The 26,950-nt window shown below is 41.9% G+C and overlaps 1 protein-coding gene across 3 annotated transcripts in view; it reads left to right on the forward strand.

Annotated features, from left to right (window-relative positions):
• The window catches only part of SLC35G2 (solute carrier family 35 member G2), a 97,531-nt gene that overhangs the window by 47,738 nt on the left and 22,843 nt on the right, over positions 1 to 26,950 (forward strand). The window contains exon 2 of one of the 3 annotated variants that reach the window (XM_073576503.1): positions 9,304 to 10,162. The exons of 1 other annotated variant lie outside the window; for it this stretch is intronic. In XM_073576503.1, coding sequence (XP_073432604.1) covers positions 9,320 to 10,162 — 843 coding nt within the window. In that variant the 5' untranslated portion in view covers positions 9,304 to 9,319. Of the gene's footprint in view, positions 1 to 9,303; positions 13,266 to 26,950 lie in introns of those variants that run through there. One more of the 3 variants, XM_073576502.1, reaches the window with a different exon arrangement.

Consider the following 26,950-nt stretch of genomic DNA (forward strand, 5'->3'; position numbering starts at 1 on the left):
CCCTATAGTTTTGGCAACGGGCGGGTATTTGAAGTGTTTTCACATGGTTTTTGGGAGGTCTTTTTACTTTCGTTTTTTGGTAGCTTTTTCTTTCTTTTTTTTAAGCAAAAAGTATAGCAAAATACTCCAAAAAGGTGCGATCAACTTCTGTGTGTCTTTTGCGTTTTCTCTTTGATTTGTATTTTACGACGCAGAGCATCTTCTGACCCCAGAATGGTCAGGTCTCTAACTGTAACCTCTTGGCGTTTTTAGAAACCTGAAGTGGTTAAAAGGTGTATAAAAGCCTGAATATATTCACAGCAAGTCATTTTTACGTGGATATGAATATTTAGTTCTTTTGAACCGTTTTCTCACATATTTTGCAGGCGGTTTCTGCATCGGAATCTGACTGAAAATGACCTTGTGAGAAGATAGCAAGTCTCTGCTCGGAAAACTCTGCAAAAATACTTTGTGCACAAAGAGTTTTTCTGGAAATGTTCTTTGCAACCTTTCGATTTGACAGACAGTGCTTACTTTGGAAAGGTTTACTTTACGATCTGCACACAGAATTTTTCGAGGCAGTTTTGGAGTAGAAACTGAGCAGAAAGTCTCCAAATCAAAATTCCTCAAAAATGTAGAGTTCCTCAAAGTAGAGCAGTGTGCACGGCGCCTGTATGGCAGGCAGCACATAGAGCTTCTGTACAATGCTGGAACCACCGGCGTTCCTTGTGCGGCTGTATGTATCTGTATGACATCATATTACAGAGGTTCTCCTACAAGCAATGAGGACACCTTGGTAGGACAGCATCTTATAGAACATGAAATTGGAAGTAGAGGTTCGGCATTGGCTCACATAGTGCTAAAGGCGCTATATTAAATCTCTGTAAATTGGGAAATCAGCATGGCGCGGTCATTTCTCTGTATTCAGGAGACATAGAGGATGTAAAATTCAACAAATAATTTCATTCACATTAAAAAATACTTTAGGCTAGGTTCGCGCTGAGTTTTTTGGAGGCAAAAGTTTCAATATGCTTTTCAAGAGTAATGTATTTCAGGAAAATGCTTCTGCGTTTGTTTTAGATTTTTGGAAGCGTTTTTTTATTTTTGAAGTGTTTCATCACTTTGCATGAATGATTTTGTTCATTTGGATCAAATTCGGACATGTCTCTGATTTTTCTACGGACCGTGTCATGGACATTTGAACAGCCCCAGAGATTATTAGGGTATGTGCAGACGATCAGTCCCGATGTTACAGCATAGAGGATGGGATTTCTAAAAATGCTATGTCCACTATATGATCGCAAACGCCCGTGGCTCACCTGCGGAGGCGGACATGCAGCACGTCTCTCCAGACCACAGCTTGTCAAAAATCTCACCCGTACAATGTATTGGACGCAGTGAATCCGCACGGTTCAATGAACACATGCGGATTCACCTGCGTTCAATAGACTGCAGCGCTTTGGACACAGCGGACATGTGCTGCCACTTCTGGATCGTCTGCACATACCCTAATGGGTACGTGTTCTATCCATCAAAAACAGACGTCTGAATGAGGTTTTAAAGAAGGTGTTATCTGATATAATTGGGGTTTGGGAAAAGAATGCCCTTGTACTGATTTGTAAAGGACCTGTCACCACTCCTGGCATTTCTGTTTCGATCAATTGTTAATTGTGTCCCCCATGAAATAATAATTTGGCTGCATCTTTTCATAAAACCCCATATTTATTTTTTTTACTCACTTATAAAGCGCCTATTATTCTGCAGCGCTTTACAGGCATTATCATCTCTGTCCCCATTGGGGCTCACAATCTAGATTCCCTATCAGTATGTCTTTGGAGTATGGGAGGAAAATGGAGAAACCCGGAGGAGACCCACACAAACACAGGAAGAACATACAAAGTGTTCGCAGATGTTGTCCTTGGTGGGATTTGAACCCAGAACCCCAGCATTGCAAGGACTCAGTGCTAACCAATGAGCCACCATGTTGCACTAATTGAGCCATCTCTCTGTTATCCCACTATTGGGGTTGTGTCTATACACCTGATCAGCGCCGAGACCCCAATTCAGCCAGTTGTATATATTTGAAAGTATACAGGAGGCGTAGCAGTAGAACACGGAGCGTTGGGAAAACATCCCGCAGAGTCGATACAGTGGGGAAAAAAAGTATTTAGTCAGTCAGCAATAGTGCAAGTTCCACCACTTAAAAAGATGAGAGGCGTCTGTAATTTACATCATAGGTAGACCTCAACTATGGGAGACAAACTGAGAAAAAAAAATCCAGAAAATCACATTGTCTGTTTTTTTTTCATTTTATTTGCATATTATGGTGGAAAATAAGTATTTGGTCAGAAACAAAATTTCATCTCAATACTTTGTGATATATCCTTTGTTGGCAATGACAGAGATCAAACGTTTTCTGTAAGTCTTCACAAGGTTGCCACACACTGTTGTTGGTATGTCGGCACATTCCTCCATGCAGATCTCCTCTAGAGCAGTGATGTTTTTGGCTTTTCGCTTGGCAACACGGACTTTCAACTTCCTCCAAAGGTTTTCTATAGGGTTGAGATCTGGAGACTGGCTAGGCCACTCCAGGACCTTGAAATGCTTCTTACGAAGCCACTCCTTCGTTGCCCTGGCGGTGTGCTTTGGATCATTGTCATGTTGAAAGACCCAGCCACGTTTCATCTTCAATGCCCTTGCTGATGGAAGGAGGTTTGCACTCAAAATCTCACGATACATGGCCCCATTCATTCTTTCATGTACCCGGATCAGTCGTCCTGGCCCCTTTGCAGAGAAACAGCCCCAAAGCATGATGTTTCCACCACCATGCTTTACAGTAGGTATGATGTTTGATGGATGCAACTCAGTATTCTTTTTCCTCCAAACACGACAAGTTGTGTTTCTACCAAACAGTTCCAGTTTGGTTTCATCAGACCATAGGACATTCTCCCAAAACTCCTCTGGATCATCCAAATGCTCTTTAGCAAACTTCAGACGGGCCCGGACATGTACAGGCTTAAGCAGTGGGACACGTCTGGCACTGCAGGATCTGAGTCCATGGTGGTGTAGTGTGTTACTTATGGTAGGCCTTGTTACATTGGTCCCAGCTCTCTGCAGTTCATTCACTAGGTCCCCCCGCGTGGTTCTGGGATTTTTGCTCACCGTTCTTGTGATCATTCTGACCCCACGGGGTGGGATTTTGCGTGGAGCACCAGATTGAGGGAGATTATCAGTGGTCTTGTATGTCTTCCATTTTCTAATTATTGCTCCCACAGTTGATTTCTTCACTCCAAGCTGGTTGGCTATTGCAGATTCAGTCTTCCCAGCCTGGTGCAGGGCTACAATTTTGTTTCTGGTGTCCTTTGACAGCTCTTTGGTCTTCACCATAGTGGATTTCGGAGTCAGACTGTTTGAGGGTGTGCACAGGTGTCTTTTTATACTGATAACAAGTTTAAACAGGTGCCACTACTACAGGTAATGAGTGGAGGAAAGAGGAGACTCTTAAAGAAGAAGTTACAGGTCTGTGAGAGCCAGAAATCTTGATTGCTTGTTTCTGACCAAATACTTATTTTCCACCATAATATGCAAATAAAATGAAAAAAAAAACAGACAATGTGATTTTCTGGATTTTTTTTTCTCAGTTTGTCTCCCATAGTTGAGGTCTACCTATGATGTAAATTACAGACGCCTCTCATCTTTTTAAGTGGTGGAACTTGCACTATTGCTGACTGACTAAATACTTTTTTTCCCCACTGTATTTCCTCGTGTGTGCAAGTATTTGTTAAAACATACAGGTTTCGGGTGTTGACAGTCCGGTTTATCATTGTCATGAATGCTTGTAGAATGTTGTTGCAGATCTTTCTGTTTGCCGCTTACAGTTGTGGCCAAAAGTATTGACACCCCTGCAATTTTGTCAGATAATACTCAGCTTCTTCCTGAAAATGATTGCAATCACAAATTCTTTGGTATTATCTTCATTTAATTTGTCTTAACCCCTTAAGCCCCAAGGGTGGTTTGCACGTTAATGACCAGGCCAATTTTTACAATTCTGACCACTGTCCCTTTATGAGGTCATAACTCTGAAACGCTTCCATGGATCCCGGTGATTCTGACATTGCTTTCTCGTGACATATTGTACTTCATGTTAGTGGTAAAATTTCATTCAAATAACTTGCGTTTATTTGTGAAAAAAACGGAAATTTGGCGAAAATTTTGAAAATTTTGCAATTTTCCAACTTTGAATTTTTATGCCCTCAAATCACAGAGATATAGCACACAAAAAAACTGAATAAGTAACATTTCCCACATGTTTACTTTACATCAGCACAATTTTGAAACAAAAATTTTTTTTTGTTAGGAAGTTATAAGGGTTAAAAGTTGACCAGCGATTTCTCATTTTTGCAACACCATTTTATTTTTACGGACCACATCACATTTGAAGCCACTTTGAGGGGTCTATATGATAGAAAATACCCAAAAGTGACACCATTCTAAAAACTGCACCCCTTAAGGTGCTCAAAACCACATTCAAGAAGTTTATTAACCCTTTAGGTGCGTCACAGGAATTTTTTGAATATTTAAAAAAAAAATGAACATTTAACTTTTTTTCACTAAAAAAATACTTCAGGTTCAATTTTTTTTAATTTACCAAGGGTAACAGGAGAAATTGGACTGCAAAAGTTATTGTACAATTTGTCCTGAGTACGATAATACCTGATATGTGGGGGGGAACCACTGTTTCGGCGCATGGCAGAGCTCAGCAGAGAAAGAGCGCCATTTGACTTTTTCAATGCAAAATTGGCTGGAATTCAGATCGGACGCCATGTCGTGTTTGGAACGCCCCTGATGTACCTAAACAGTGGAAACCCCCACAAATGACACCATTTTGGAAACTAGACCCCCCAAGGAACTTATCTAGATGTGTGGTGAGAACTTTGAACCCACAAGGGCTTCACAGAAGTTTATAACATACAGCCGTACAATTAAAAAATCATATTTTTTCCACAAAAATGATCTTTTCACCCTCAATTCTTATTTTTCCAAGGGTAACAGGACCCTAAAAGATATTGTGCAATTTGTCCTGAGTGCGCTGATACCCCACATGTGGGGGTAAACCACTATTTGGGCGCATGGCAGAGCTCAGAAGGGAAGCAGCGCCATTTGACGTTTTTGGCTGGAATTGAGATCGGACACCATGTCGCGATTGGAAAGCCCCTGATGTACCAAAACAGTAGAAACCCCCCCATAAATCACACCATTTTGGAAACTAGACCCCCCAAGGAACTTATCTAGATGTGTGGTGAGCACTTTGAACCCCCCAGTGCTTCACAGAAGTTTATAACGCCCGTGCGTGAAAATACAAAAATCGTATTTTTTCCACAAACATGATCTTTTAGTCACCAATTTTTTCATTTTCCCAAGGGTACAAGGAGAAATTGGACCCCAAAAGTTGTTGTCCAATTTGTCCTGAGTACGCTGATACCCCATATGTGGGAGAAAACTACTGTATGGGCACACGTCGGGGCTTGGAAGGGAAGTATTGACGTTTTGGAATGCAGACTTTGATTGAATGGTCTGCGGGTGTCATGTTGCCTTTGGAGAGCCCCTAATGTACCTAAACTATTGAAACTCCCCACAAGTGACCCCATTTTGGAAACTAGACCCCCCACGGAACTTATCTAGATGTGTGGTGAGCACTTTGAACCCCCAAGTGCGTCACAGAAGTTTATAACGCCTGGGCGTGAAAATAAAAAAATCATTTTTTTCCACAAAAATGATATTTTTGCCCCCAATTTTTTCTTTTCCTAAGGGTAACAGGAGAAATTGGACCCCAAAAGTTGTTTTGCAATTTGTCCTGAGTATGCTGATACCCTACATGTGGGGGTAAAACACTGTTTGGGCGCATGGCAGAGCTTGGAAGGGAAGGCGCACCATTTGACTTTTTCCATGCAGAATTGGCTGGAATTGAGATCAGACACCATGTTGCATTTGGAGAGCACCTGATGTGCCCAAACAGTGGAAACCCCCCAATTGTAACTCCAACCCTAACCCCACACACCCCTAACCCTATTCTGAGCCCTAACCCTAGCCCTAACCCTAGCCCTAACCCTAACCCTAGCCCTAACCCTAATTGGAAAATGGAAATAAATACTTTTTTTTAATTTTATTATTTTTCCCTAACTAAGGGGGTGATAACGGGGGGTTTGATTTACTATTTATGGCGGTTTTTATGTTTGGCGGCTGTTGCACGCTAAAAGACGCTTTTTATTGTAAAAATAGTTTTTGCATCACCACATATTGAGAGCTATAATTTTTCCGTATTTTGACCCACCGAGTCATGTGAGGTCTTATTCTTTGCGGGACGAGTTGACATTTTTATCGGTACCATTTTTAGGCACGTGACATTTTTTGATCGCTTTTTATTCCGATTTTTGGGACGCAGAATGAACAAAAACCAGCGTTTCATGAATTTCTTTTGGGGGGGTGCGTTTACACCGTTCCGCGTGCGGGAAAATTGATGAAGCGGTTTTATTTTTCGCGTCGGTACGGTTACAGCGACACCTCATTTAGGTCGTTTTTTTATGTTTTGTCAGTTTTTTGCAATGAAAACAATTTTATATAAAAAATAATTATTTTTGCATCGCTTTATTCTGCGAGCTATAACTTTTTTATTTTTTTGCGGATGATGCTGTATGGCAGCTCGTTTTTTGCGGGACAAGATGACGTTTTCAGCGGTACCATGGATATTTATATGCGTCTTTTTGATCGCGTGTTATTGCACTTTTTGTTCGGTGGTATGATAATAAATCATTATTTTTTGCTTCATTTTTTATTTTTATTTTTTAAGGGGTTTGCTAAAGGGGTTAACTAATGGGACAGTTTTATAGGGCGGGTCGCTACGGGCGCGGAGATACCAAATATGTGTACTTTTATTGTTTTGGTTTTTTTTATTTTCAAAAAATGAATTTATTGTGGAATATTTTTTTTTTTTTACTAATTTATTTAGCGATTTTTTTAAAATTATTTTTACACTTTTTTTTTTTTTTTTTTACTTTATTACATAGTCCCAGGTAGGACATCACTGTCCTGTGACAGATCGCTGATCTGTCACATCACAGATCACTGTGACAGATCAGCGATCTGTCACAGGCACTGCTGCAGACTTCCTCATGCCTGCGCTTTGCAGGCAGCGAGGAAGTCAGCTCCCTACAGGCCCCCGAAGGCCCCTGTCGCCATCTTGGATCCGGGGGCCTGTAGGGAAAGAGACCCCCGCATCAGCGCTGCACATTGCGCTGCCGTGGGGGGCTCAGGGAAGCACGGAGGGAGCCCCCTCCCTACCGATGCTTCCCTTTAACTCCCGGTACACCGCGATCGTGTTTGATCGCAGTGTACAAGGGGTTAACGTGTCGGGGGTGGTCCGTGACCGCCCCTGACACATTGTGCCGGGTGTCAGCTGTGATAATCAGCTGACACCCGGCCGCGATCATCGGCGCTCACCACGTGGGCGCCGCTGATCGCATTAGACGTACTATCCCGTCCTTGGTAATTAAGTCCCAGGGCACATGGACGGGATAGTACGTCTAATGGCAGAAAGGGGTTAAATGTAAAAACACAAAAGAGAATGAAGCAAAAAGCAAAACATTGATCATTTCACACAAAACTCCAAAAATGGGCCAGACAAAAGTATTGGCACCCTCAGCCTATTACTTGGTTGCACAACCTTTAGCCAAAATAGCTGCGACCAACCGCTTCCGGTAACCATCAATGAGTTTCTTACAATGCTCTGCTGGAATTTTAGACCATTCTTTTTTGGCAAACTGCTCCAGGTCCCTGATATTAGAAGGGTGTCTTCTCCAAACAGGCCATTTTTAGATCTCTCCACAGGTTTTCTATGGGATTCAGGTCTGGACTCATTGCTGGCCACCTTAAAAGTCTCCAGTGCTTTCTCTCAAACCATTTTCTAGTGCTTTTTGAAGTGTGTTTTGGGTCATTGTCCTGCTGGAAGACCCATGACCTCTGAGGGAGACCCAGCTGTCTCACACTGGGCCCTACATTATGCTGCAAAATTTGTTGGTAGTCTTCAGACTTCATAATGCCATGCACACGGTCAAGCAGTCCAGTGCCAGAGGCAACAAAGCAACCCCAAAACATCAGGGAACCTCCGCCATGTTTGACTGTAAGGACTGTGTTTTTTTCTTTGAATGCCTCTTTTTTTCTCCTGTAAACTCTATGTTGATGCCTTTGCCCAATAAGCTCTACTTTTGTCTCATCTGACCAGAGAACATTCTTCCAAAACGTTTTAGGCTTTTTCAGGTAAGTTTTGGCAAACTCCAGCCTGGCTTTTTTATGTCTCGGGGTAAGAATTGGGGTCTTCCTGGGTCTCCTAACATACAGTCCCTTTTCATTCAGACGCCGACAGATAGTACGGGTTGACACTGTTGTACCCTCGGACTGCAGGGCAGCTTGAACTTGTTTGGATGTTAGTCGAGGTTCTTTATCTAACATCCGCACAATCTTGCGTTGAAATCTCTTGTCAATTTTTCTTTTCCGTCCACATCTAGGGAGGTTAGCCACAGTGCTATGGGCTTTAAACTTCTTGATGACTCTGTGCACGATAGACACAGGAGCATTCAGGTCTTTGGAGATGGACTTGTAGCCTTGAGATTGCTCATGCTTCCTCACAATTTGGTTTTTCAAGTCCTCAGACAGTTCTTTTGTCTTCTTTCTTTTCTCCATGCTCAATGTGGTACACACAAGGACACAGGACAGAGGTTGAGTCAACTTTAATCCATGTCAACTGGCTGCAAGTGTGATTTAGTTATTGCCAACACCTGTTAGGTGCCACAGGTAAGTTACAGGTGCTGTTAATTACACAAATTAGAGAAGCATCACATGATTTTTCGAACAGTGTCAATACTTTTGTCCACCCTCTTTTTTTATGTTTGGTGTGGAATTATATCCAATTTGGCTTTAGGAAAATTCTTTTTGTGTTTTTTCATTTAAGACAAATTAAATGAAGATAATAATACCAAAGAATTTGTGTTTGCAATCATTTTCAGGAAGAAACTGAGTATTATCTGACAGAATTGCAGGTGTGTCAATACTTTTGGCCACAACTGTACATTGAGCCCGCATGTTGAATTTCTCTATTACGTTGATTATGCGCCTTTAGACTGACTTTACCAATATTTTTTTTTAGTTTTTTATATACACTGTGACATTTTGATCTACTATACAACCTTTGAAGTTTATATGCCCCTATAAATTCTCTTACCGTATTGTTTACATTAAGTTTTAATCAATTATTATTTATATTCTTTACAGAATATTATTCAAGGACATGGATAAATCACCATCCAAACCTTACTCCACCAAGAAGAGAGTAAAAATACATCCCAACACTGTGACAGTGAAGTACACATCCCATTATCCACAACCCGGAGATGAGGGATATGAAGAAACCAGTGAAGACAATGGAGGCTTTGTAGAGGAGAACCCCAAAAAAAGATTGCTGGAGAATGCCAAAAATAAAGGGAGAACCTTTTTTGGGACAATGGATGCCCGACCAAAGCAGTCAGAAGATCCCGACAATGACCTGGCTCAGCAGTTACAAAGTTTTGCGGACAGCTCTATATTTCAGAGCAGGAAAATGTGGGCTGTACTTTTCGGGTCAGCGATGGCCCATGGGTGTGTGGCACTCATCACAAGATTGGTTTCTGACCGCTCCAAAGTGCCCTCTCTGGAGTTAATATTCATCCGTTCCGTTATGCAAGTTTTATCCGTCATCATGGTTTGTTATTATAAGGAGGCTCCGTTTGGCCCCCCAGGGTATAGACTACGACTATTTTTCTATGGAGTGTGCAATGTTATTTCCATTACTTGTGCCTACACTTCTTTCTCTATTGTGCCACCAAGCAATGGAACCATTATGTGGAGGGCGACCACCACAGTCTTCAGTGCCATCCTGGCCTTCCTCCTCTTGGATGAACACATGCCAAATGTGGACTTGATCACTGTTGTTAGCAGCGTATTTGGCGCATGTTTGGTTATGATTCCAAATATAGTTAATGAAGAAAACTCCTTTTTGGGTGTCTGGAAGGAAGCCTTTGGTTACACCATGACAGTCATGGCTGGCCTTACCACAGCACTGTCAATGATAGTCTACAGATCTATCAAAGAGAAGGTCAGCATGTGGACAGCTCTTTTTACCTTTGGGTGGACTGGAAGTGTTTGGGGAGCCTGCACAATGTTTATTCTTCAAGAACCAATCATACCCCTGGATGGAGAAACATGGGGTTACCTTCTGGCGATTTGCTTGTGTTCTACCGTCGCCTTCCTTGGTGTCTATTATGCATTGTATAAGTTCCATCCAGCTTTGGTTAGCACAGTGCAACACTTAGAAATCGTGGTGGCCATGATCCTGCAACTTCTTGTGTTGCATATGTTCCCCAGTGTCTATGATGTCATAGGTGGAGCAGTCATCATGGTCAGCGTCTTTGCCCTGGCTGGCTACAAACTCTATCTAGGAAGATTGGGGCGTCAAGATTATCATGAAATTTTAGACTCGCCCATTAAATGAGGCCTGATGTCTCGTTGTTATTGACTGTAATGTGTCTGTAACAGTGTTGCATACTATACATTCCACTGTTGGGGCTGACCAAACCTGAGATTTACTCCAAAGCTCGGAGGAAAACAATAGATAAACATAGTTAAAGAACATATTTTAATATAATATATCATTATTTTATTTTAGTTGTGTTATAGTATTATGACTTTGTTATAACTACTTGAATCTTGTTCAGATTGGTTACGTAGAGGCTAGAAAGATTGACAGACCAGGTTACTAATTGATCAGATTAATGCCACGTTCACACGTTCAGTATTTGTAAGCCAAAACCAGGAGTGGGTGATAAATACAGAAGTGGTGACAGGTTTCTATTATACATTTCCTCTGATTGTTCCACTCCTGATTATGGCTTACAAATACTGATGTCAAATACTGACCAAATACTGAAGGTGTCAACGTGGCCTAATTCGTTTAGTCAGATCAGACCTCTTGCTTTGTACTGAGGAGCAGCGAACACCTAGAAACACGTTTCTGCAAATGGAGTGTCTTGTTTGGCTTTCATCCTAAGTCATGTGACAAGGCGCGTTAAGGAGTCGATATTGACTTTTAGGACTGCTTCTTCTACTTGGTGGCACCAGAGTTCCTACCCCTTTCCTCTCCGAATAGATAAATTGCATATTTAATTTCCCAGAGGAGCATTGCAAGACCTATAAGTCTCCTTACGCCGACATGGCCCTCTCCAAAAGAGAGATGTTACCCCTTAAATCCTCTTGACTTCTGATGTGTAAGGTTACAGAATGTGTCTGCTAAAAGGTCAGCACAACCACTGTCACTGGATCACCTTTACCTCCAGGGTCTAGAGATATGAGTACTATTTTATTCTTGTTTTTTAAAACTGTTGTGTTATATCTCGCCTATTAGGGCATGTGAACATCATAGAGGAAGGAGATTTAGCCGTTCTGGACTCCCCTCTGTGAGGCAAAGATGAAAGCCACTAATGAGCAGAAACTATGGCTCTAGAGCAGATGAGGACTGATCTGAATGGCTGCCATGTAATTAGCAGCCAATACAAGCTGATTGTCTGGCTGGAGAGTTCCTTGTCAAAAGCGGTTGATTGTGGGGGGTACCGGGAGCTGTACAAGCCTATAGCGACTGCTGCTCCCATATTAGATGTTCATGATATATAGTAGGTTTGTTTGTGCCAAATGTACATGTCTCTACAAAGTTTCAGCATTTGCTCCGTTTAGATGGTATAATGCATTCATCTAAACCGCAGCATGCTGTGCCACGTGCAACCAGCAAAAAAATGATGTGCCATCCGATGTAACTTGGCATAAAAAACGATGTTTGTGACAGGTGACATGTTCTGCTTTGAATTTGGTCCAAACTTTCTTGGAGCCACAGTATGGCCACAGACTCAGAGGGTTTTTGCTATGTAATTTGAGGACATGAAAACACAGAATTCAACGATGTGTCACTTACCAAGCTGTGTGCTCTTGGCTGCTTACAGTGAAAGTTTTATCACTAGGACATTATCATTGCTGTGACTAGCTGCCCCTTGAACAAAGTCATCCAACTCCGCCCCCTCCTGTGATAAGCAGCTCACTGCAATAGAGTATGTATACAGAGAGCCTGGTGTGGATGAAGTTAGCTTTTCAGCTCTGCTGCATGCTGCATCTAAAAACTCTGATTGTGTCTGAACGGCTTCACCCAGTAAACTAAGTGATACATCATTGGAATTAGGGGCTCTTTCTCTACATCATGCTGCTACCAGATGATGTAGCAAAACCGCTGACAGATTCTCTTTAAGAACTCATTAAAGGGGTTGTCTGGGGTGTGTTACCTTCTGGAAATGAGTTAGATGTGTTTCCACTTCAAAATATACATCAAAGAGTATTTGAAGCGGCTGTTGTGGATTATGAATTGAATCTGTTTCACAATAAAGCATCATGTGAACATACACTTAAGAAACAAAAAAAAGTTCTTACCTCACTGATCTCCTTGTCGCTCGCGTTCCATGATGTCCTTTCCCCCGCTGGGCTCTGATCTTTGCAGTCAATAACTGGTCACAGTCAGTAACTGCTGCAACTACTGATTGGCTGCAGTGGTCACATGCCTCTGTTACAGCATATCACTGCTGCAAGCAGAAGAGCGCAGAGGAGGACCAGATAGCGTCAGGACAGGAGAGGCGAGGGATCAGTGGAATCATTTCCAGCCTTTGAGAAACAAATAGCTCACCCTAGACAAGACCTTTAAAGGGTTATTCCTATCTTGGATAATTTAGGTTCTATGGACAAGATATGCCACAAATGTCTGACAGATGCGTGTCTGTGAATGAACAGGTGGCTTCCTCCATACACTTCAATGGGCATTCCAAAAATTGAAGAGAAAATCTGCTTGGAAACGTTCAGAACTCGAAAAGAATTGAATGGAGAACGCCCGCATGTGTGCTCACCTCTCCACTGCCAGCGTCTCAAAATGTGCACTGATTCTCGAGGGGGGCAGGTAACGGAGGTGGCACCTGTGTCTATCCAACATCTGTGGAATATTCTGTGACCGTTCTTAACACAAAGAGGTTAAAACTAGAGATGAGCGAATATCTTCGGTTCCCAGCTTATTCGGCAAGGTATAGCGCTTGCCGAATAAGCGGGGAAGCGAAGATATTCTCTCAACTCTAGTTAAAACCCTCTGACAATTCTTTTCTATTTATGTAAGACTATAGGCCTATAGTGTAGCTACAACTTAACAAGAGATTCCTCACCAGTAAAAAGTAAATGGCCAAAGGTAACAGGCTAGCAAAACATATTAGATATGAGAAATTACATCTTTTGAGGCTTTCAAGCATTTGTTTTTCACCAAATTTCCAATAATTTTGGCTAATGCATCTTTGCAATAGGGTTTCAGTCAAAGTATTGGAGCGTGTAACTTCTGCAGCCTCTATGTATAGTAGTGCATAGCAAACTGCAGAATGAGTTACCAGTGAAGCTTTGATCAAGCTTATCTGATGGCAAGGTTTGTAACTCTCATCCTTAGGGCTCATTCAGACGTCCTTTTTTTCATGTGCAAGAAAAACTGACGGAGTTTCATCAGTGATTTTTGGTCAGAGTTTGGTTCCGAAAGTCCTCAGTTTTTCTTGTACGTGAAAAAACTCTATTTCGTTCACATGCAACAGTCTGGGAATATTAGCCTGCACTTGGATGCCATCTGAGTGCTGTCCAATTTTTTTCACGTACCCATATACTTGTATTGTTGATTCTGATGCAACACTCAGATCAAAATCAGATATTTCCCTGTGATTTTGCACGGACTACTCAGTCCACAGAAAATAACAGATTGAATGACCTCGTTCACTATTATAGGTAAGAGTGCTATTCATGAAAAAAATCTATGAAAAACACGGATAGCGAGTCATCAATATCATATCAGTCAGGTCCTGATCCCACTATGATTAGGCGCTAGCAGCTTCAGACCGGAACACCACAGCGCCGCACAAAGATTAGTGGCTGCTGCCAGTACTGCAGATCAGCTCCGTGTCATAAGAATAGTGGCTGCAGTATTGGGAATGGCCATTAATTAACACAATATTATGAATGGCCTGTTGATAGGCAGCGGCAGAGTTTGGGTGCTCTCTAGGCCTCCACGGCCGCCAGGTTGGTGGACACTGCTTGATTGTCTGATCATTATTAATAGGGCCCTATTCATACTGATGTTATGGTGACTAATTATAACAGAGTCATGGCAGCTTCAACAGATCAGCCTCAAGGATCCCAATAGTCCTAGGGTGTCTGTCATGTTTCTATGGGGATTCCAAAATTTTTCACAGTCTATCCAATTTTTTGTTATGGGAGAATGAAAATGTGAATAAAACATAAAGAATAGATAAAGATATGACAAATTGAAATAAGGAAGAGCCAAAGTGTGGACTATCTGTCCATTAACCACTTTCATACACAACAGTCAAAAATCTCACATGATATGGGAGATATGACAACAGTGGGCACAGAATAGACTTGGGTAGCCATGTCTGTGCTTAAAGGGGTTGTTTGAGACTTAATAATTAAAGATAAGTCATAAGTATGGGATTGGTAGAGGTCTGACACTCACTGATCGGGTAACCTCTGCTCCAGCAGTGGATATAAGGCCTCTTTCACACTTCCGTTTTTTACAATCAGTCACAATCCGCCAGGTTTTGAAAAAAACGGATCCTCAAATTTTTTTTGAGGATCCGTTTTTTTCCCCATTGACTTGCATTAATGGCGGATTGTGACGGATTGCTGTCCGTTGCATCCGTTTTTTTTGAGGATCCGCCAAAAGTTGCTGTCCGTCACCATCCTCAAAGATTTCAAAACGGAGCTTGTAACGTTTTTTTCTCTGGCGGATCCTCCACACACTCATTTAACCCGAAATTCTTTCTGGGTGCCGGACAAAAAAAAATTCTTTCTCTCTCTCTCTCTCTCTCTCTCTCTCTCTCTCTCCTCTTCCCGGCCAGCGTTATACCTTTAAAATTTCTCATTTTCAGGATCCGTCTGAAAACGGATCCTGTGCCATCAGTTGACAACGGATCCGCTTGTCTGACTTTTTGGCGGATTTGAACTGATGCAAAAAACTGAAGTGTGAAAGAGGCCTAAGCGACGTAGAGGGTGGAGCACAGCAGTCCCATACATCACATAGTGGCTGCTGCATAGTACTGCACCTTATCTCTGCTAGGTTACGCCTTGTACATGGCTTTTATCCCTCAACTGTGAGAGTAGATTTCCACTGATTGGTGGGAATTACCCTCACTGATCTTGTAATGATTACTAATATCCTAGCTTATTCCGGACAACCCCTTTAAGCAGGGGTGACTATTGGTAATATCGTGGCTGGCGGGATGTAATTTGAATAATTTATCCTTGTTTCAAGCTTTTCCCAATGGAGAATAATTAGAATGACATGCTATCTGTGATTATACCTCATCTTTAGACCGAGCGACACCTCAACGTGACGTCACCATAACCACGTTGTGTGCATCGAGCTTAGAGTCACTTAGTAAGGAATTTTTAGGACATCCTTTACGAGCAATGCTGTAATGATACTTTCCCCGGTTATACCACATCTCCTTTTAATGAGGATGAATAACGTTGTAAGATAAAAAAATGAGGAAGGGATGAGCCAAACGCCGGGGACCACCCAGATACCTGTGGACTGATCTCATTACTACCATTACATGTACATATTACCAATATGCTGTCCAGTTCCCCTCAAAAGGATGACTTTGCTGTCCATGTTAAGATTATATAATAAGACATTCCCAGAGTCAGCCGTTAGGTCTCCTGACATGTCTGTTTTAGTAAGTACGTGTATTCCCCATAAAAGAACAGTGCTGGAGAATCTTTTCTCAGAACTTTGTGTTGTGCGATCCCTATTAGGCAGGGTTCTCATTGTGTTTGACCCTATGTTCAGTGGCTCTGTCCGATCTTTATCCAAGCACCAGGAAAATAGGATTTGGGTGTATACACTGATAGGGCCTTGACCATAATGATGCAGACGGAGTCATAGTGTGTTTTGTCGTGCATCATTTTCAGCCGTATCCACCTAGTTGACCTGGGCAGCAAGACGTTGTTGACTATATCTTGGTGCCCGCCACCAGTAAGCGTTTATGGCCGAAAATTATGAATGACAGAGCACACTGTGGCTACAACTGCATCAACGGTGAGTGAACCAGCGCCGTCTCCGTGACTGAAACCAAATTCTAGCGAGGAGAATAAAGTTCATTTTGGTGACTCAGTCAGAGCATACCGCGAAAATGCCCGCCGCAAACGCACTGTTGATGGGCCAGTGCAATTTATTTCACAGTTGAATAAAATGGCACCTTTGCACACGCCGCGACTATGCCCTTCACGAAAATAGTCTCTCTCGTGCGCTCTCTCATGCTCTCTATATCTCACGCTTTCTCGCTCTCTTTCTCGCGCTGTCTCTCTCATGTGCTCTCACACTCTTATCACCGCCAGTGAAGAAGCTGCTACAGTCAACGTTCTGGAGTTAATGGCGCCGTAGCGCAAAATGCTCTGTCTACTGCTCAGGCGCCGGAGGCTTTGGACAGAAGGACATCTCCACTAGTTATATTATAGATGGCCCCGTCAGCGCATGTGCTAAAATCCCGTTTTGCTGGGGTTCAGACATAAGACCCGACGGAGACACTAAATGACTAAATGTAGACTGAAACAAAATGTGAACACGGACTTACAGATGCAACCAAAATTTTATTAGCAAAATTTCCAAATTTTGTGCTGTTTGCAAAAAACAAATAAAAAAAAAATAAGGAGAAATTGTGATGAGATTCATGCTGCTCGAACCACACGCCTCATGAATCAGACACCGGCTTTATTATTGCAGCTGTGTATGTTTTACACTGAAAGGCGGCAGCTTTTTAGAAAAAAGTTACTTTGAAAGTCAGCCGGTGACTATGCGTCACTGCATCGTTTCAGAGTAAATTGTACACAGCTGCAATCCGGTAACCTGGGTCTGATTTGTAATGCCAGTGATTTGGACAGCATGAGTCTCATGGAAGTTCCCTATAAATAGCTCATCACAACTCATATATCAATTGGTTTCTTCAAATCCAACACAAAATGCCCCTTTTTACTGACTACTGTAGTCTCAAATTCAACCCAAGACAAGTTTCTTTTGTATTTAGTAGAGTTCCTCTGGCTTACACGACCTGCTGCAAACGTGATGCTTTGCCAGACACCAGTTGGTGGTAGGTTCCTGAGGAGTCTTAGCCAATTCCTTATGGACAATGGTCTCCAAGTCAGTAAAGTTCTTGGGTCTGCATGCTTGGGTTCAGAAGAAGTCTTGGAAGATTCGGAGGTCGCAGTCACTGTCATACTGACTTGAACTCAACAGAAAATCTTTGGTTGGATTTAAAGAAGGAGGATAAAGCATGCAAACCCAAGAATATGAGTGAACTGGAGGGGATTGTCCATGAGGAAAGAGCTTAAATTCCCGAGGAAACCTGTCAGAAACTGGTGTCTGGCTATGCATCACATTTATAGCTGGTCATAACAGCCAGACGGGCTATGATTTTTGTCATGAAGAAGTTTAATACTATTCAGACGGCAGTAGTCACTAAAAGTGGCATTTTACAGTGCTGTGCAAATTAATTGGGACAAAGCATTTTTTTAAGTAAAATCGTAATTTGCATTCACACCTGTTCAAAGCAGTTAAAACTGGTTTGAATCACTGACTGGTAACCAACTTACGATTTTACTTAAAAAAATGCTTTGTCCCAATTAATTTGCACAGCACTGTATGTTGAATTTGGCGCAACCACTTGTTATATTAATTGTGTCTAGCCATTTAAACTGTTGTTGTTTGCTAACAAACCTAATTTACACTATGGGAAGTAGAGGTGAAGCATTTTGATCTTACAAAACTAGACACGTTTAAGCCCAACCAAAGCTTTGATGAGCAGACTGCTGATGAAAGCTTTGGATGGGATGAAACTCGTCCAGTGATTCCCGGGACCTTCTTGATTTTGTATGATCTATTTTCCACAAGTCGATTTTCAAGAAAAGTGCTGATCAATTTTGGTTTTCTACAGTAATTTTGATTGCAACTGTTATTATCCTACAAAATTATGGTTAGATTTACAGCTGGTTGTCACTATTTGGGAGTGTCCTATATAGTAACATAGTAACATAGTTTTGAAGGCTGAAGGAAGACCTTATGTCCATCTAGTTCAGCCTATTTTTAGTGTAGCTGTTCTGCATTGTTGATCCTGGGGAAGGCAAAAAACCCACAGAGTAGAAGCCAATTTTCTCCATAGGGAAAAAAATTCCTTCCCCTAAGCTTGGTCAACCATCTACCTATAATATTATGTTATTCGTAACCTTCTATACTGTTACTCACAAGAAAAGCATCCATTCCTTTCTTAAATTCATTCAGTGAGTTGGCCATCACCACTTCCTGAGGAAGAGCATTCCAGAGCCTCACTGCTCTTACCGTGAAGAGCCCTCTTCTATGCTGGTGCAGAAATTGTCTTTCCTCCAAACGAAGAGAATGCCCCCTTGTTCTTGTCACAGTCCTTGGTACAAACAGTTCATTGGAGAGATCTCTGTATTGCCCTCTGATATACTTGTACATATATATTAGGTCTCCCCTAAGTCTTCTCTTTTCTAGAGTAAATAGACCTAATTTTGATAACCTTTCTGGGTATTGTAGTGAACCAACTCCATTTTTCATTTTAGTAGCCCGCCGTTGAACCCTTTCAAGTTCAGTAATGTTTTTCTTGAGCACCGACGTTCAAAATTGCACACAATACTCCAAGTGTGGTCTGACGAGTGATTTGTACAGAGGGAGAATTATGTTTTCATCTCATGTCCCGAGACCTCTTCTAATGCATTCCATGACCCTATTTGCTTTGGTGGCAGCTGCCTGACACTGGGCACTCCAATTTAGCTTCTTATTGACTAAGATGCCTAAGTCTTTTTCCATGGCTGATTTCTCCAGCAGTTTCCCATTTAGTAAGTAATTGTAGCATCTGTTTCTCCTTCCCATGTGCATAACCTTACACTTATCTGTGTTAAGCCTCATTTACCATTTTTCAGCCCAATTCTCCAATTTACTCAAATCTGTCTGTAGTTGCAAACTGTCCTCCTTTGTGTTAACTACCTTACATAGTTTTGTATCATCTGCAAATACTGATATTTTACTGTGTAAGCCATCCACTAGATCATTAATAAATATATTAAATAGTAGGGGGCCCCATACAGAACCCTGTGGTACCCCACTAGTAACCCTGGCCCAATCTGAGTATGCACCATTAATAACCCCTCTTTGTTTTCTATCACTAAGCCAGCTACCTACCCATCTACACACATTTTCCCCTAGCCCAAGCTTTCTCATCTTACTTACCAATCTTTTATGTGGGACAGTGTCAAATGCTTTAGAGAAGTCGAGATAAATGACATCCAATGATTCTCCTTGGTCCATTTGAGAGCTTACATCCTCATAGAAGCTGATCAGGTTAGTTTGACAGGAGCGATCCTTCATAAATCCATGTTGATGTGGAGTTAAACATTTATTAACATTGAGATATTCCATATTGGTATCCCTTAGAAACCTTTCAAAAATTTTACCCACAACAGATGTTAAGCTTACCGGCCTATAGTTTCCAGGTTCCCTTTTACACCCCTTTTTGAATATTGGTACCACATTTGCTTGCCGCCAATCAAAAGGAACAGACCCTGTTTCTATAGAGTCTTTAAATATAAGAAATAGAGGCCTGTCTATCACATTACTTAACTCCCTTAATAACCGAGGGTGAATGCCATCAGGGCCTGGTGATTTGTTAATTTTAATCTTACTAAGGTGGTTCTGCACTTCTTCCTGGGTTAGGCAGGTAATACTTAATGGGGAGTTTACATTATCACTCTGCATTTCCCCTGGCAAATCCTTTTCCTGTGTGAACACTGTTGAGAAAAAAGTATTTAAAACATTTGCGTTTCCCACATCGCTCTCTAAGATTTCACCCTCATTGTTCTTTAAAGGGCCGACACCATCAATTTTAATAATTTTACTGTTTATATAATTAAAGAATAGTTTGTTGTTTGTTTTACTTTCCTTAGCAATGAGTCTCTCAGTTTCCACTTTTGCTAAATGTATTTGTTTTTTACACATTTTATTTTTTTCTCTATAACTTTTTAATACTTCTTCATTGCCTTCTTGTTCTTCTTAAATGCCTTGTTCTTGTTATTCATTGCCCTTTTTACATCCTTATTTAGCCACATTGGTGTTCTCCTGTTCCTAGCCCTTTTATTTCTGTACGGTATGGCTAGCTCGCAGTGGTTGTGTAAAACTGATTTAAATATTTCCCATTTATTTTCTGTGCTCCTATTTTTGAGGACATTGTCCCAATCAACTCGGCAAAGGTCCTCTCTAAGCTGATCAAACTTTGCTTTCCTGAAATTCAGCGTTTTTGTAACCCCCTTCCAGGGCACCTTACTGAAGGACAAGTGGAATTGTATTATATTGTGGTCACTGTTCCCTAGGTGCCCATCGACTCGTACTTCTGCTATTCTATCTGGCCTGTTGCTTAAAATTAAGTCCAGAAGGGCTGTCCCTCTAGTTGGGCCCTGCACAAGTTGTGACAGATAATTATCCTTGGTCACTGACAGAAATTGGTTTCCTATCTGAGATACGCAGGTTTCAGTTTCCCAGTCTATGTCGGGGTAGTTGAAGTCCCCCATAATAATCACCTCATTGTGATTTGCTGCTTTGTCTATTTGTTTCAATAATACATTTTCAGTGGTTTCTGTTATATTTGGTGGCTTATAACAAACCCCTATGAGGATTTTATTACTTTTCCCTCCTTGTATCTCCACCCATAGAGAATCCACCTCTTCATTTCCCTCTTGAATATCTTCTCTTAGTGTGGGCTTTAAAGTGGACTTTATATATAGACAGACTCCACCTCCTTTCCTTTTTTTACAATCCCTCCTAAACAAATCATATCCTTGCAAGTTAGCCGCCCAGTCATAGCTGTCGTCTAACCATGTCTCAGTTATTCCTACTATTTCGTATTTTTCCTCATACATTACCAACTCCAGATCTTCAATCTTATTGGTCAGGCTTCTTGCGTTGGTCAGCATGCAGGAAAGAAGTTTTGCTTCCTTTTTCTTAGCTTCCTTCTGAGTACCCTGTCTTGGGTCCTCTTTACCACATCTAGTATCCTTGATTAGTTTGTCCTTCTGCTGCATGTTCTTGTCTGCTGTTTTTCCTCCCATCCCCTCTTCTTCTAGTTTAAAGCCCTCCTGATGAGTGTGGCAAGTCTTCTTGTGAATGTGTGTTTCCCAGGTTTTGTGAGGTGTATCCCATCTCTGGCGAGAAGTCAATCGTAGAGGTAATTCACGCCATGGTCCAAGAATCCAAATCCTTGCTGCCTGCACCACCGTTGCAGCCAGTTGTTCACCTCTAGTATCCTATTCCATCTTCTGATGCCATGACCATCGACTGGGAGGATTGATGAGAAAACAACCTGTACGTTCCGTTCCTTTATTTTCTTCCCCAGAATTTCAAAGTCTTCGCAGATAGTTGGTAGGTCATTTCTTGCCGTGTCGTTTGTGCCTGCATGTATCAGTAGGAAAGCGTAGCCGTCCTTGAATTTGAGGATAGTTGGTATCCTGTTGGCCACATCCTTGATTTTTGCTCCTGGGAGGCAGCTTACTTCTCGTGCGGTTATGTCTGGCCTGCAGATAGTTGCCTCCGTGCCTCTTAGTAGTGAGTCGCCCATAACTACCACTCTTCTTTTCTTTCCGGACGCACTGCTTGTTGCTTGTGAGTGTTTTTGAGTGTCATTTGTTTCCGCTTTTGTTGACAGAGTAACTTCTTTTGTTGATAGTGTGTCTTCTCTTGTAGATACGGTATCACCCTGAGCTGTGCCATTTTCTTTCTCCAGCATTAGGGCTTCATATTGGTTGCTAAGCTGTGTGGGTGGTGATGACCACTTGATCCGTTTACTTCTTTTCATCACATGGCTCCACTTTTCAGCCTCTGTATGTGCTCTGAAGTTTTTTCACTTTCCGTATCCTGAATGGTTGCTTCTGCTTCTTCCAAGAAGTCCTCATGTTCTTTAATTACCTTCAATGTTGCTATTCTTTCTTCCAGTCCCTGCACCTTTTCCTCTAAGAGGGCAACAAGTTTGCACTTCTGACAGGTAAAGTTGAGTTTTTGGGCCAGAAGATCCATAAACATGTAGCATGTGTTGCTGGTGACCATGTGGATTTTCTTCTCTTCCATATTGCTATTGCTGATGCAGTCTATGATGGGTGGAAACTTGCACGCTGTCAGGCACGTGGTTTTGCGATGTCCTCAAACAGCGAGACCTGGCAAGTCCCAGTGATCGATCAGCTTAATGTGACTCTTCTCCTCTTCCCAGAATGCACCAGAAATATGCAGATGATCTTCCTGCTTCTCCAATCCCTGGTTTATATAGTTTGACTTAATCCACTCCAAGCTGACAGTGTCATCAGGTTTCATGGGGGAACATCCCTTTGATACAGGGAAAAATAATACCCAGTTCTCCTTTTTATTCTCATATTCTAGGAGAAGTAGCAGTGAAAAACGCAGTGTAAAAATCCAAAATGCATACTTTATGGGGTATCCAAGTATTTCCGGAAGCAGACACTTAAGCCGACCCGCCAAGTTTACTTTATGAGTAATCAGAAGAACTATAATCCAGTAATGTTTTATGAGAATGTGGGGAAACACAATGTGAGCTCATTACCACTGAATCATGTCCTAAGTTTAGGAACAATAAATTGAAGTAACTATAATAAAAATATCAGATTAGTTTTTATTACAGACTTTGGGATCTCTAGGTTAACTCCCCGAGCCTCCTCCAAGCAATGTATTCTTGAAATGGATTAACGCGCATGGAAATTCTGTAGTCTGTCCCTGGGACTGGGACCAGTGCAAAGAACTGTGCTGCAATTTTAATGGATGGTCTTGCTTTGAACTTTTTCATTTGTGAGTGCACAACTGTGAGGAAGAGTTCTCATGTCCTCGTGCCATGTAGTCTTGGGAATGGGATCACAAAACCCTAGCTCTGTGACGATGCCCGGCTCACTGCCATGTTAGAGAAGACACATTCTGCCAACGTATTTTTGTATTGTGCTGGTGGATGAGTGCCAATGTTTTTGTCAATGAGTGTCAACTGCACAATAAAAAGTCAATGACATTTTGTGAACTGATGGCGTCGTGTGCTTGTGTCTGTTTCTGATCTCGATATGATTGCGTCTACAGTAGAATTTTATGCAGAAACCAAAGACTTAAAAGGTTTGTCTGGTGGTGGGTAATAACCTCTTGGTCCTGGGGGTCCGAGCACTGGGATTCACACAGATCGTCAGAATGGAGCACTATTATTCTAGTTAGAATGATGGGGCAGTGCACATGTTCAATCACCGCACTATACGTACCCTGGGCTGCTTACGGCAGCCCCATAGAGAATCAATGGAGTTATGTTAGGGCAAGAGCATTGCAGTTTTATTCTAATGAGGATAAAGGTGCCCCATCAGGGTTAACAATTACCCATTCTGTCGATCGGTGCAGGCCCCAGTGGTCAGACCCCCCGCTGATTAATAGGTTATCACTTATCGTATCTTGTGGATAAGTAATAGCTTTTCCCTGGAGAACAAGTCGACCCACACACATTTATCGTCTATTGACAGGATACATGATCGTTGGTGACCGCAGGGATAAGCACTGATCACGAGACGTCCCCTGTGTGAATTGGAAATTTTTGTTGGTCTACCTGACCATGGTTTTGTTTTTACAGAGCCCCTGATTTTCCATTTGTTAATCACAGTTTGAACGCTGCTGACTGGCATTATCAATTTCTTGGATATCTTTTTGTATCTCTTTCCTATTTTATACAGTTCAGCTACCTTTTCCCACAGATCCGTTGACAATTCTTTTGCTTTCTCCATGACTCACAATCCAGAAACATCAGTGGCTGAATGAAAGATGCAAGAGTCTGTCTGGATCCCAGAAACTCACTCAGCTTTTAAGCACACACACTGACTACAAGCAAAAAGGTTACAGGTGAAGATGTTACCTTTAGTAGCCATTGAAACCCATTTGTGTCAACTTCTGTGCATGTTATCCGGCCAAAATCACCAGTGTATGTGAACATTTGACCAGGGTCATTTGGATGTTTTGGGCTGTCATTATGATTTAAAAAGAGAAAACACAGTATTTTGACAATAAATGGCTTCACCCTTCACTAACCATGAATGGAGAAAAGGTTTTGGTGTTATCATTCATATTCTCTGAAAAAAAGGCAAAGAAAGCAAAACTTCTGCCGGGGTATGTAAACTTTGTACCAGTAAGTCCTTAACAATGATAAAGGAGATACTGGAAGTTGTTATTAACAGCCATCATCATAGTGCGGACCATACAGGAACCACAGTACTGATGAGAGGGGCGGATTAAGAGAAGCCAGGGCCCCGTGCAGTTTTATAGGTGTGGGCCTACCTCTGGTACCCAATGTAGCACATGACATGTCACATGATCCCATTTGGTAAATCATGTGATTAGTCATGTGAGTAACACAAAGGTGCTCTAGTGCACATCTGTAGATGGAAAAACACAGATAGCGGCGTGCCACGCAGATTTTCCCTTATGTACAGCACTATAATAGCACAGCACTATACTAAATAGAGCAGGGGTAGGAGATTCATTTTCCCAAGGGACCACGAGAGACCGGGACTGTTGTGAAGGCCGAACCAATAGGCTGAAATGAATTTTGCTCAATATTAATAATATTTTATTTTTTACATTAATTGAATGACTTAATATTGAGCAGAATTAAGCATGCTGACATTTCCCTGTATAAAGTATGAGTCCCACATAGCCCCCTTCATACAATATGAGCCCCCACATAGCTCCCTCAATCAAGAATCAAAGGGACCATGGGCCCCTTGCACATGTAAAAAATAACAAAAAAAACTTTAAAAATTCTCTATTTAATTTTAAAACTCAATACATAAGGACATAAATGCACACATTTCCACAGAAAAACTGATTTAAAAAAAAAAAAAAAAGCAGAAAAGAGGGGAGATAGGGACTAGTTTTGCCCTTCACAATTCCCTTCTTGACACTGGAGGTTGGCATCCCTAAGTTGAAATGGTATGGTGCCTCTGCTCGTCCACTGCCTCTATGTAACTACCACTATAACACACCAGGCATCCTCAGTAGGTGATCAGATATAAATTCACACAATATAGATACTAGTGGGCAGATGGGTATATCATCAATATTTTTTAACAATCTGACCAGAAAAAAACCCTAACAAAGTCCAAGAAGAAACTTACATGATGTTCTTATCAAACAAAGAATAACTCTTCAGATCATAAATAGTCAGTCAAGTGGCAGTGCAATTAACACTATGAAACATCCACATACCTCATAGTCACATTTTTATGGACAGTTGTGTACTTAGCTTAATGGCATCTTCTTCCGATGCGTTTCCCCCCTCTTTTGGTCAATTAGGGGTTCATCAGGAAATTTCTACAATCAGGACAAGAATAGTAGACCATAAGCTGTTCTTCAATGAGGATAACAGCTCACAGGCCCAGGCAATATGCTTCCATATAGCCCCCTACATACAATATGAGCCAACACACAGTCCCCTACATACATTATGAGCCCACACACAGTCCCATACATTGTGAGCCCCCTTATAGCCTCCTATATGCAATATGAGCCTGCACCTAGCTCCTTAGATACAGTTGAGCATCCATATAGCATCCTATATACAGCATGAACTGCCACATAGCCCCCTATATAAAGTATGATCCCACACATAGCTCCCGATATTCAGTATGAGCACGTGCATAGCTTTCTAGATATAGTATGAGCCCGCACAAAGCTCCCTATATACAGTACTAGCTGAAGAGCCTGGCGTTGCCCGGGCATAGTAACTAACTGTGGTTAGTTATAGCAAATTATAATTATCCTCCATCCCATAGTCCCGTGCCCATATACCCATCATACATATCCACGATCCCATAGTCCCGTGCCCATATACCCATCATACATATCCTCCATCCCATAGTCGAGTGCCCATATACCCATCACACATCCTCCATCCCATAGTCCCTTGCCCATATACCCATCACACATGCTCCATCCCATAGTCCAGTGCCCATATACCCATCACACATCCTCCATCCCATAGTCCCGTGCCCATATACCCGTCATACATATCCTCCATCCCATAGTCCAGTGCCCATATACCCATCACACATCCTCCATCCCATAGTCCCGTGCCCATATACCCGTCATACATATCCTCCATCCCATAGTCCAGTGCCCATATACCCATCACACATCCTCCATCCCATAGTCAACCATTATGACATCACAATGAGCGGCGGGGCTTGCAACCTATGATGACATCAGCGTCGCCATGGCAACCATTATGACATCATAATGAGGGGCGGGGCTTGATACATACACACTTTTTCCCCATTATGTAGATAGGGGCAAAATTGTTTGGTGAATTGGAACGCGCGGGGTTAAAATTTCGCCTCACAACATAGCCTAGGACGCTCTCGGGGTCCAGACGTGTGACTCTGCCAAATTTTGTGGCTGTAGCTGCGACAGTGCGGATGCCAATCCCGGACATACACACACATACAGTACATACATACATACATACACACACTTGAGCTTTATATATTAGATGAGCCCACACATAGCCTTCTAGATACAGTATGAGCCCACATAGCTCCCTAAATACTGTATCTAGGGAGCTATGTGCCGGCTCATTCTGAATATAGGAGGCTACATGTGGGCTTCTATGGTATATAGGGAGCTATGTGGGGCTCATACTGTATATAGGGAGCTATGTGTTGGCTCATA

The sequence above is a fragment of the Dendrobates tinctorius genome, unplaced genomic scaffold, assembly GCF_039654945.1.
Source record: "Dendrobates tinctorius isolate UK_male_01 unplaced genomic scaffold, ASM3965494v1 ptg000049l, whole genome shotgun sequence".
In the NCBI taxonomy this organism is placed as follows: Eukaryota; Metazoa; Chordata; class Amphibia; order Anura; family Dendrobatidae; genus Dendrobates; species Dendrobates tinctorius.